The sequence below is a fragment of the Eumetopias jubatus genome, unplaced genomic scaffold (genome assembly GCF_037043125.1).
Source record: "Eumetopias jubatus isolate StellerSeaLion01/CBP00866 unplaced genomic scaffold, mEumJub1_p1.0 scaffold_7, whole genome shotgun sequence".
NCBI classification, from domain to species: domain Eukaryota; kingdom Metazoa; phylum Chordata; class Mammalia; order Carnivora; family Otariidae; genus Eumetopias; species Eumetopias jubatus.
In genome coordinates, this window is record NW_028274813.1 from 91,928,588 (window position 1) to 91,941,120 (window position 12,533).

At 37.6% G+C, this 12,533-nt stretch overlaps 1 protein-coding gene across 3 annotated transcripts in view; it reads right to left on the bottom strand.

Annotated features, from left to right (window-relative positions):
• SPPL2A (signal peptide peptidase like 2A) overlaps window positions 1-12,533 on the bottom strand; it is a 50,728-nt gene that overhangs the window by 2,410 nt on the left and 35,785 nt on the right. For all 3 annotated transcript variants that reach the window (XM_088024790.1, XM_028100056.2, XM_088024789.1), the window contains 3 exons: window positions 12,099-12,201; window positions 9,998-10,075; window positions 8,344-8,504 (listed from right to left, as the gene is read on the bottom strand). In XM_088024790.1, coding sequence (XP_087880916.1) covers window positions 8,344-8,504; window positions 9,998-10,075; window positions 12,099-12,201 — 342 coding nt within the window. The remainder of the gene's footprint in view (window positions 1-8,343; window positions 8,505-9,997; window positions 10,076-12,098; window positions 12,202-12,533) is intronic.

Below are 12,533 nucleotides of genomic sequence, written 5' to 3' on the forward strand. Positions count from 1 at the left end.
GTCTTTGTGAAGATTGTCAAAGATTTTTAGGTTAGTGATTTTCAGTACTGTGATGCACATATTCCCTTCTTTATCAAGAATTAGAAGAAAGACCACCAAGATAAATGTTCCTATTTTTGTTAAGTGATTCTAAAAGCTTTAGCGTTTTTTGGAAAAGGAAACAGTGGGATCACTCCCAAATGGGGTCTCTGACCCTGCCACACAAGAAGACCACCACCACATGAGCTAGGCTTTCAGCTGACAACTGTCTCAAGAAATGGAGACAGCTTATAAAGCCCAAACATGCCAGTATGAGTCATCTCAAGTCCCCCCATCTATGAGTCATCTCAAGTCCCCCCAAAATCAGTTTTGAGGTCCTGTATTTGCCAAAGATATCCCCTAGATTAAGACAGTTACATATCCGTAGCACTTCAAGGGAGGAAAACAAAAGCCCAGTTGAGACAGGTAACACATTTATCACACACTTCACCACATGAAACATATGATGACATTGTTGAGGAGTTGATTTTAGTCACCATTTAAATGAGGGAGAGCAAGGAGAAGCATGTAAGATCTATTTAGGTCCCTTTTCTTCTAGCAATTTAGAAGTCCTGGGGGTGAGAAGTTGGAGCTGTGGGGAGAAAGAACGGAGGCAGCCTCAGCAGAATGGATGGTGGGGAAAGCCTCTTCCTTCCCCAAGACCTGCTTCCCCTGGCAACTGTACCCTACTGAATTCACAGCCTATACTCCCTAAATTATCACATGTCTTTCTTTCCTAATCCTCAGGTACCTCATTGGCACTATAATATAATCCCTAACTATATATATATAAATGTATTTGTTTAAAAAACAAAAACTTTCAAAATCAATTTATTAAGAAGTAAAGATCTGTACTCTGTATTTACTCTACCAACTTTTCAATAAAAGCAATATAGAAACATGAAAAGCAACCTTGAAATAGGTTTTTAAAAACATAACAAAAATTAATATAGATAATAAAATTGGCGAAGTTGGTACAGTTTTTCGTAATATTTGTAAATAAGAAAGCCAGTTTGGAAAGATGTCCTCTGATATTGGGTCGGCATGCCTGGCATTTACTGATAGTTCTGCTTATTTATAATTAAACCAATCTCAAGAAACACTCTATTAAAACTCCCATTAAAGGGGAGTAACTGGAGAGTTGTTGATACTAAAGCAGTGTTGTTCTAAGTATCTCTGTATTCTAACTTGTCAGTTACACTTGTGACTTCTAAAAATAATTAGAAGCACTAGTGACATTTAACAGAGACAAACCCACTGTTTACTGGATAGCAACAAACTGAACACTTACTTCCTATCCTGAGTAAAATAGCCCATTGGAGGTTGCTGCATAAATCTAACTTCACTGATTTAGTATTAGAAATTAACAAAAAAATCCCCTAAAATGATGATGTCTCTTAGTTATTCTTTATGCCAAAGTAATTAGGCCACTGCTTGATTTTTCTCTCTAGAGAAGAAACACCTTTATTTATTCTACAGTAGTCAGAACTTAAGACTTTGGGTAGAATCAAATGGAACTAAATACAAAAGCTCTTGAAGCATTCAAGAAAAAAAGTTGATAGCAGCTAATAGAGTAAGCAGGTTTGAGTTATAGACTATACAATTAAGATTTCCAAATTAGTATTATTTTAGTGAAATCCTACAGAAATGTTGTTTCTTTTGATCAGAGAAATTCATGGAAAGGGCTGAAAGACTCTAAATAAAATACTAAAGTACTTCCCCGAAGTCTCTAAGTTTCAGCGACCAATGGGGTATAATTTCCCCTTTGAAAAAAGCATAAAAAGGCTGTCAAGGCTAACATGACATTTAAAAGGTCTCTAGGGCAAAGGCCTGCTTTTTACCACCACTATTCTTGCACTCACTCTACTACCAGGCATTGGAGTGAACCAAATGATTAGCAGCATAAACAAGTATGCCATCACCTTAGATTCTAGCTTCATTTTATATTACCTGTTTTATATTTATGTCAAATAGTAGCAAAAACTTTTGGCACTTGCAAAAAAAATGATTATATATAAAAACTGTAGAGACACAAATCTAGTTTGATGCTTTAAAAGTGCCTCACTTTTACAAACCCTATATAATTTTGGTAATTCTATGAGGGCTGCTAAAACACAAGCTTATATACATAGACACAAAAGTGACTAAAGGTCAGTGGATTAAGGACCGAACATTACAGTTGCTTTGCATGAAAGATTTCCATAACATTAACTGAGAATTTATAGTACATATAACGTTGTTATTGGCACTGTAGGTTCCTAATACCTAGAAGATAATAACTTAATGAGGGAGGCATACATAAATGTCTATACTACAAGGCAGATGTTAATAAGTATTTAAAGTACAAAGTCCACAAAAAATATGGGGAAAGGTGAACCTGATTTCAACTGGAGAACTCTTGGATATCAGCTTGGAGAAAGAATATTTTGAGTTGGGAATAATATAAAGCATATTCTGGAAACAGGCTGACAATGCTATGAACATAATGGAGGCAGGGGAGAGGAGGGAAAGGTTATGAACACCGCTGGCCAGAGAGATGAGCTGGGAATGGCCTGAGGGCTGGCTTCAGGGCTGACCCACAGGCCAACCTTACACTGGGTTGATACCTAGTCTCCCTCTGCTTTACTACACTTGTTGAGGTTCCAAGTTATACTTTCAAAGCCTCAGTCTAGCCTTACCTGATCTCATCCACCTGCCCTACCAAGCCCTGGGGTAATCCACCACTATGAATTATAGATTCTCCTACCTGTCTGTAGATCCAACCTCATTTTATGGATGAGGAGACAAAGTCTTCACAGACCAAGTGACTTGCCAGAATGGATTCCAAAGCCTCTAATGTACTGTCCCCCACAAATGGCAACAGTCAAGCTAAATTAAATTTTTGACTTTAAAGGTTGGACAAAAGCAATGAGATTTCCTTTTTCACAGTAACAGGGGAGTAATTTTGTGAAGGCATTACATTCTATAACTTTCAAAAATGCTAGTTTTCTAAAAAAAAAAAAAAAAAAAATCTCTCCTGGCAGCAGTTTATAATATTCTGCAACTAGCTTGACTAAAATTTCAGCATGTGTCTATTCCTCATATTTTAAAATCTACTGCACAGTGGGAAAACGGCTGCATTTTTTTTTTCCTCTGAGGCTTGTGATGGCTATCAAGTCTTTTTGCAAATAAGTTAAAAGAACCAGATTTAACAAAGACCTGAAGATTTAACATTCAAACTGGGAAAATGGAAATCTAGTTAAGGAACTGAAAAATAACAACCAAGCCAAGAAACCAAAACAAAAAAACCCGATTCCTATATATAATAATAGCAAATGCAGTGTTTATGATGTGCCAGGCACTATTCTAGGCAATCTGCATATTTTACAACAACCCTCTGAAGTAGGATGATTATTATTCCTTTTTACACTGAAGGAAACTGAGGCACCAAGAAGCTAAGTAACTTGCCTAAGGTCATGTGGCTAATAATTAACAAAACCAGAGATCAAACTTAGGCAGTCTGGCACCAGACTCCACACTTTTTATTACTATGTGCTATTTTATATTCTGAATGTCTTTACCTAATAAAATTATGAGACCACACTACAAAAGTGAGAAGTGTATAACCAAAGTTGTCTTAACTTTTCAGGTATTTTAAAATAGATTTTCCTACCATCAATTGCCTTATTTAGCTTCCATGTCATGTTGTTAAGGCCCTGGAGTCAGCCCTGCTGGGGCTATTTACCACTACTTTGTGCCCAGCTGCAATGATCTTCCCCTTTATAGGTAGAGTGCAGGAGGAGGGGTAGAGGGAGAGGGAGAGGGGGAGAGGGGGAGAGGGAGAGAGAGAGAGAGAGAGAGAGAGAGAGAGAGAGAGAGAGAGAGAGAATCTGAATCTGAAGCAGAATCCTTGCTAAGTGTGGAGCCCGATGTGGGGCTCAATCTCACAACGTAAGATCATGACATGAGCAGAAACCAGGAGTCAGACGCTCAAATGAGCCACTGAGGCGCCCCTCAAGATGATGATTTTTAAGAATGAAACTTGGATGGTCCAGGGCAGCATTTGTTCATAGGGAATATAAATGCATCCCTTAGTTGAATTCCTTTTAGCTATATCATCCTCTTTCTCCTCAATAAACATCATAGAGAGAAAGGAGAAAAGGTACTATAATACCTTTTATAGGTATTATAGAGAAAATGAGCTTTGGATATTTCCAAAGAAACACAATGTTACTACAGTTATGTCTACATCTTTAAATATTTTTATAGTGTGAGTTGGCATAAAAAGATCTCCACACAAACTGTTCAAAGTAGTTGCTCCTTGGGGTGCCCGGGTGGCTCATTCGTTAAGCGTCTGCCTTCGGCTCAGGTCATGGTCCCAGGGTCCTGGAATCAAGCCCCGCATCGGGCTCCCTGCTCAGCGGGAAGCCCGCTTCTCCCTCTCCCACTCCCCCTGCTTGTGTTCCCTCTCTAGCTGTGTCTGTCAAATAAATAAATAAAATCTTAAAAAAAAAAAGTAGTTACCCCTAAAGGGACGTGGGGACATGTGGAATAGTTAGAAAAGGACCTTCTATGTTTACTTTAGGCACTTTTGTATTACTTGTTTAAAGAATGTAAATACGCATTACTTTGTAATTAAAACACAAAAAGGAAAATAAAGTAAAAACAGGGTTAGGGCATATGTAAAAATTTTAGTTCATTAACTGCCACTAATAATGTTAACCTATGAGACATTAAGATAAAACAAAGATAATCAGAAGTACTTTAATGAACATCTTTTCACATCAATTTTGCCCAAATTTTTACTTTATTTATTTATTTATTTTTAAGATTTTATTTATTAATTTGACAGAGACACAGAGAGAGAGGGAACACAAGCAGGGGGAGTGGGAGAGGGAGAAGCAGGCTTCCCGCTGAGCAGGGAGCCCGATGCGGGGCTCGATCCCAAGACCCTGGGATCATGACGTGAGCCGAAGGCAGACGCTTAACAACTGAGCCACCCAGGCGCCCTACTTTTGCCCAAATTTTTAATTACTTTCTGGACAATACCCTGAAGAGAAATTACTGGGTCAAAGGAAATGGTAAAATACAGCACATGTGTATGAGAATATTGCACAGCCATTAAAATGATTTTTTACAAGAAATTTAAAAATGAAATAATACAAACATGCAGTGAAAAAGCAAAAGAGAGAGCTCTTTAGAGTATGGTATCATGTACCCACCTATCCATTTACCTAGGAAGGCCCAGAAGGGGATTTAAGTGATTAAATCCTAAGAGTGGCTACCTCTAGATGGTGGAATTATAGGTGGACTTAATTTTCTTCTATTTTTCTACATTTTCAAAATCTTCTGTAGTAAACACTTTTTTTTTCTTTAAGAGAGAATGTGCGTGCAGTGGGAGAGGGGCAAAGGGAGAGGAAAAAATCTCAAGCAGGCTCTGAGCTCAGCATGGAGCCCAACAGTGGGGCTGGATCTCATGACCCCGAGATCACAACCTGCACAGACATCAACAGTCCGAAGCCTAACCAACTGAGATACCCAGGCGTCCCAATAAGCACACATTGCTGGGGTGCCTGGGTGGCTCAGTTGGTTAAGCCTCTGACTCTTGATCTTCGCTCAGGTCTTGATCTCAGAGTCCTGAGTTCAAGCCCCACATTGGGCTCTGCGCTGGTCATGGGCCTACTCAAAAAAAAATAAATAAAATAAAAAATAAATAAATAAAAATAAATAAAATGCTTTAAAAGCCGTATTAAAGGGGAAGGAAAATTTTATAAGTAAAAATGCTGGTGATGAAAATAACAAGAAACATACTTAATCCTGTAAGACAGTATGTATACTCTGACAGTCCTGCTAACATGAAAAATGATTTAATACTGACCCCAAACAAAATTTCCCCATGTTGCTCATCTTCCCTGTCCTAATTTACCTCATAATTGGTGAATCAGATAAATGTGCCTAATTGTAGAAACCTCTTGCTCACAGTTCTGTCCTGAGTTTTCTCTTCTCCCTCTATCTTACTCATCAAGTATGCTGATGATGCTTCCAAATTTGTCTCTAGCTAGGTCTGTTTCCTGGACATAAGGAGACATTTATTCAACTGCTTATTTCTCTCTCTTCCTGTTGGTCCTACAGGTACTTCATCGAATTCATCATCTTCTTCTTTAAACTTGTGAATGGTATCACTACCTACCCACCCAGTTACCTAAGGCAGAAATTCTGGACTCCACTTCCTTCTCTCCCTATACTGACACTATCACTATGTTCCATTAATTATGCCTCTAAATTTCTCTTGACTTTGTCCTCTTTTGATCTCACTACCATACTAATTCTGGCTACTATCGCTTCTCATTGTAATAGGTGCTTTAAGTTTTGCTCCCTTCTTCAGTCCATTTTGCAGATTTCTTAAAACCCTTAAATGGTCTCCAATGCTCTCAAGATAAGAGTTCAAAGACCTCTTCAACAGTCTTTGGCTTCCAAGACCCTATAGGCTCTTACCCTTGCTTCCTTCTCCATTTTTCATTTCCTGCTGTTACTCAATATTATAGTCATCCTAAACTTCATTCAGTTCCTAGAATGCGCCATGCTCTCTTCCCTCTGAGCCTTTCAAGACATAGTTCCCTCTATATGGAACACATGGCTCAATCTTAAAGTTTCAACATAAATTTAACATTCTTTAAGAAGCCCTCCCTAAGGGCTGCCTGGGTGGCTCAGTCGGTTCAGTGTCTGCCTTCAGCTCAGGTCATGATCCCAAGGTCCTGGGATCAAGCCCCACTTGGTGCTCCCTGCTCAGTGGGGAGTCTCCTTCTGCTTCTCCCTCTATCCCTCCCCCAACTCATTCTCTCTCAAATAAATAAAAATCGTAAAAAAAAAAAAAAAAAAAGCCTTCCCTAAATCACCTTTGACTGTCACAAAATGACAAGCACTGGGTGTCCGATTGCTAGCTTTCATGGCACCCTACCATGACTAAGAAATATAGTTATCACACTTTGTTAGTGACTATCTGCATTCTCTACTAGACTCTAACTTTCAAGAGGCCATGAGAGTAGGCCTGTTACTAACTTGTTCATCTTTTATCAACAGCACCTAAAATAGCACCTGGCTCATAGAGCTGCTCAATTAACATTTACTAAATGAAGAAATATGAAAGTTTTAAGAAAATGATTATGAAGAGCACTTTTTGGGTTGTGACTTTCAAAGGCTAACAGTATGTGTTGTAGGACAAATCTATAAAGATAAAAATCTCTACGTGGGTGTCCTCATGTACAAGTTAAAAGCTATCTTACTAGTTTAGTTAAGGGCCTTGTGGCCATAATTCTTTGTGCATAAATATAAGTTGAGACAATGGCATTGTGAGGTAGACAAGGCAGGTATTATCATCTTAACCAAATTTCAAAGGAATTATAAGATTTACCCAAAATAATTCTAGACCAGTGCTTCTTCCAAATATAGTAGTCTAACTTAATAAGTTAATCATCTCTTGTTAAATAAAGATGATGCTACAGACCAACCACAAGGTGGATATGAACTTTGAACTGTTTATCTACTAACAGAATTGCAGGCATCCACCCAAAGCACTTCTATTTTTGTTCATGTGACCACTAACACACAGGTATGAGGGCAGATGGAGGAGGGGAGTTTGTTGTAATAGGGCAAAGCAGAGCTAACTGCCTCATGAAGGGGTCGATGCCATGTCCCTGACCTTTAATCAGCTAGAGTTTCCCAACCCTCTTTAATTTCAATGGAAACAAACTTTACTGGAATATCAAGAACATTTAGGAAAAGAAGAAAGGGGTTTAACTTCAATGAAGAAAAAACTCAAACATAATAGATTCTGATATCATGATTTTCTCTGTTCCAGGGAAGTCAGTCTTGATCCGTTTAAATCTGAAATGGGTACCCTATTTAATTTAGGTAGACCCGTTCAGGTGCTGAAGAAAGTACACATTTTATATCTGCAAAATCTCAGGACTCTTATTATAAAGAGCTAATGTTAGTCTCAAAAACTCAGTACTTAACATAGTATTACTTTTCATGAAGTCTACTTTTGTGTGGATTTGAAAACTCCATGTTGAAATGCTGTTTTGGTTTTCCCTGTTGCCCTCCCACTATTCTTGGTAGTTTTAGCTTGAGTCACCAGGGTTTTGGCAACCGACTGTAGGAGGGATGAGAACTGCTGAGCAGCAGGTAGACAGTAAGGTGGTAATGGTGGAAAAAACATGGGATATCCTAATAGATGCAAGGAAACTTTGGGGCACATAAAAGCTTTGATATATATATAGGCAGTTCCCAGCCAAAGTTAGTCACTAAATTGCATCATAACTTGGTAACTGAGATAGAAGCACATACCTGATAGCCGCTACCTTTCCAGAACTTTTTCATTTCCTTACGTCTCCAAGCAACAATTGAGGCAGTAACAAGCGTGCAAGGAACTAAATAGAGGAGAGCAGGCTGCCCCTTCTTCATCAGCACCAGAACAACAAATGTGAGTATCATGCCAACAGCGTAGGCTGTAAGAACACCAATTTATCAGTCATTTCTACATGCTACCAAAGTGGATTTTGACTCCCTTACTGAAGTGGTGGTTTTCAAATGTTTCTGAGGACATTTTTGTCCCATGACTTTTTTCCTGATTTGGGGGGGGCAGCAAAGCAAGGTTTATTGAGTGATAGCAAAGTGATAATACAAAGCTCCCGAGGAGGGAGGGGACCTGAGGGAATTACCCATATTTTTCCTGATTTTGTTATTTTCCTAGACAGCCATTAGGAGAGACATACATACCTCATTGCTTGTGAAAGTTTGAAAACTGGTTAGTATTTCAATTATAATTACCCTCATCATTAATCATTGACAAAGATAGTAATTCAAAGAAGTCTCCATTATCTGTCACCGTTGAGGATGTTGAGTTGTTGCACATTTTAGATAACTAAAATATGTACCTGTGGGTACTAAAACTTGCTTTGGAAAATCTTCCTCATTTTGATTATATACTTCCTGGACTTCTTCAACAAGTGCATACCAAACATCATCTGATCTTTTCTTCATGACTCAGTGTCTCACCATGAACACAGGATCTCAGAATATTGGAGCTAGCAGAGCCTTCATAGACAGGTCAGTTTACCTCCTGATTTTATGGACGAGGCAATGGAGGACTAGGGAAGTTATGTGAACTGCCCACAGTTATACAGCACAATGGACAGAGGGCCTTCTTACCTGCCTCTGCACTGAGTGTTCTTGTATTCTATCACACTGACTGGTGCTGGACTTGAATACATTCATGCCCTCAGGCAATACCATTTTCAATAGGCTCAAACTGCTTTTCTTATTTCTTTATAGTTTTTTTTTTTCTTTTTATCATCTTTTCACTCACTTAGCTGTTCTTGCTGTCGGGTACCTATTCCTAGTAATAGTCTTCTCTACTGCTAGCATACACTTTTAATTTACTGCATTTAACTCCACTGTGGAATTGAAAACCTTGCCAGAACAGTATCTAAATTGCTCTGGAGCAGGCCACTTACCTAGGAATAAAGAACACTGGTATACGGACTTCAAGATACCTGTTTGATATGTTTAGAAGTAAAGTACTTTTTGGCTTGCTTCCTGTTCTTGTCTGTTCTCAATAAGAGAAATAGAGGGATAAACGACAACTACTTCTGCTGTCGCAGGTGAGATGTTATTGTGCCATAAATTCATTTATATAAATACATTGTCATTCATATAGTATTTTAAGAAAATCTAGTATTATACAATTTATTGTCTACTTGTGTGCCAGATGCTCTAAGAAGCATTTAAGACATAAAATCTAACGATTTTCTTTCACATATAATTTTTTAAACCTCAAAAACTTATGATATAGATAGTAAAGTATTATTTCTTTTTGATGGGAAAACTTGTCTTACTAATTAATGAAGAATTAGAATCCAGGACTCTGTATTTTTAGACCTCGACCTTTTCCTATAGACAATACAATTCAACATACTAGAAAAACAAAACAAAAATTTACCAATTGTGGAGGAAACATAGTATATAGAGGAAGAACCAGTCTGAACATCAAATCTTCTACAGTATGCAACCAAGAGGCCTAAAAACAAAACAAAACAAAACAAAAAAACCAAAAAACACACCAAACACATTATTTTCTTAAAACAATAATAGCAATACAATTCAACTATTAATTATGGCAACACTACATGCTATATTGTATTTAACATTCATTTTTGCATCATGAGAACATTAAGGTACCTCAAATTCTGGACAAAATTTTATATGATTTTTTAACTTAATGCCATTTTTAAACATTTTCCCAAACCATTAAACAGTCTTTAAAAGCATGAGTTTTTATTAGCTGCTTAATATTCCATGACAGAGAAAATTTTTTTGTATTTTTGTGGTTATAATGTCTCCTCTTTCATTTATGATTTTATTGATTTGGGTTCTCTCTTTATTTCTTGGTTAGTCTAGTTGAAGGTTTGTCATTTTTAAGATTTTTTTTTTTATTTATTCATTTGAGACAGAGAGATAGATAGAGAGAGAGCATGAGCAGGGGGAGGTGCAGAGGGAAAGGGAGAAGCAGGCTCTCCGCTGAGCAGGGAGCCGGATGTGGGACTCGATCCCAGGACCCTGGGATCATGACCTGAGCCGAAGGCAGAGGCTTAACCATCTGAGCCACCCAGGTGCCCTAAGGTTTGTCATTTTTATCTTTTTAAAAAACCAACTCTTGGGCATCTGGGTGGCTCAGCTGGTTAAGTGTCTGCCTTCAGCTCAGGTCATGATCCCTGAGTCCCAGGATCGAGCTCTGAGTTGTGCTCCCTGTTTAGCAGGGAGTCTGCTTCTCCCCCTCTCTCTGCTCTTCCCCCTCTCGTGTTCTCTCTCTCTAACAAATACATTTTAAAAAATCTAAAAATAAAATAAAAAGCCAACTCTTAGTTTTATTCATCTTTTCTACTGTTTTCCTGTTCTCTATTTCTGCTGTCGTCTATTATTTCCCTCTTTCTGCTAACTTTGTGCTTAGTTGGTTTTTCTTTTTCCAGTTTCTCAATGTATGTGGTTATCACTATAAACGTCCCTCTTAGAACTGCTTTTGTTGCATCCCATAAGTTTTGGATGTTGTTTCTCTTTTCATTTTTCTCAAGGTATTTTTAAATTTCTATTTTAATTTTTTCTTTGATGTACTGGTTGTTCAAAACTATTTTGTTTGATTTCCATGTACTTGTGAATTTTCCAGTTTTCCTCCTGTTATTGATTTCTAGTTTCATACCATTGTGGTCAGAAAATATACTTGGTATGTAATTTCGATCTTCTTAAATTTGCTAAGATTTGCTCTGTGGCCTAACTTGTGATCTATCCTAGAAAATGAACTAAGAGAGTTGCTACACTGGACTTTGCCATGCCAACTCACAAGGCAGAGCTGTTGGTTTCTCTGTCTCTACCTGGCCTTACTACATAAATGAAAGGGCTTTTGCAGAAGAGCTTATACTTTCTAGCCCTTCACAGGCAGTTAGTACAGACAGACTGTAAGAAAAGTGAAGGACAAACTCTCAGCTGATTAAGAAAGACTAGTTATTACTTCTAAGTTATATTATTCCTGGGCTGGGATTAAGTTTATTCTATAGGTAGCCCAGTGAGAATAATACAGAGAAGATACACCATATGCTATATTTTTTGTATTATAATGCCCTAGAAGCTGGTGTTCTGTTTCTTCTCTTGACCATGACCTTGCCTGGTATTCCTAAACCACTTTTCATAACACATAACTATTATTTTAAAATAGAAGTCATAGAAACTGCAATACATTTGGTATTGTTAAACTAAAATTTTAAAGAGTTTTGTTACATACTTTCTTGGGGAAGTAGGTCAAACTGATCCTAGGTGCTTCCTCTAAGACACCTTCTGAGCCATGGGAGATATACTTTGGTTGTTACCATTTGAGCTTTATCTTCTACCCCTCAAAATGCTTTTTTTCTATTTTGGTCACTGATCCCAGCTCTAGCAATAGCCACAAATACTTAACACTAAGAATAAGTTAACTTTTAATAGATACTAAATATTTGGCAATTTTAAACCATCAGTATATTTTTACTGAATTGTTACAAACAATTGCTTACCTGGTACAATAATGTCTCCAAAACCCAGTATTGAAACTGGCATGAGGCACACACTCATTACTGAGAAATAGGCCAGCTTTGGTACCCTGATGACTACTGGTAACTGTAATTATGGGGGGGGAAAAAAAAAGGGACTAATAAACCTCTTAGGAATCTTTACCCGTATCTCTTAGAAAGGGAAGGATTGATATTAGAGTAGTTGTTTTAACATTTTTAAATAGACATTTTAGAAGAAACTGAAATCAGAGAACATAAACTACACACATATATACTCTGAATGCATAGAGAGCTTGAAAGAAATAGATACACAGTTTCGGAAAAATGAAACCCAACACACATCAGGGTTAACACAGTATTAATCCAGTATCCCCACATCTAACCTTTATTTTTTTTTCTTTCCTTTTTACCAAAAATAGGACTCAGGCCTTGAAACAG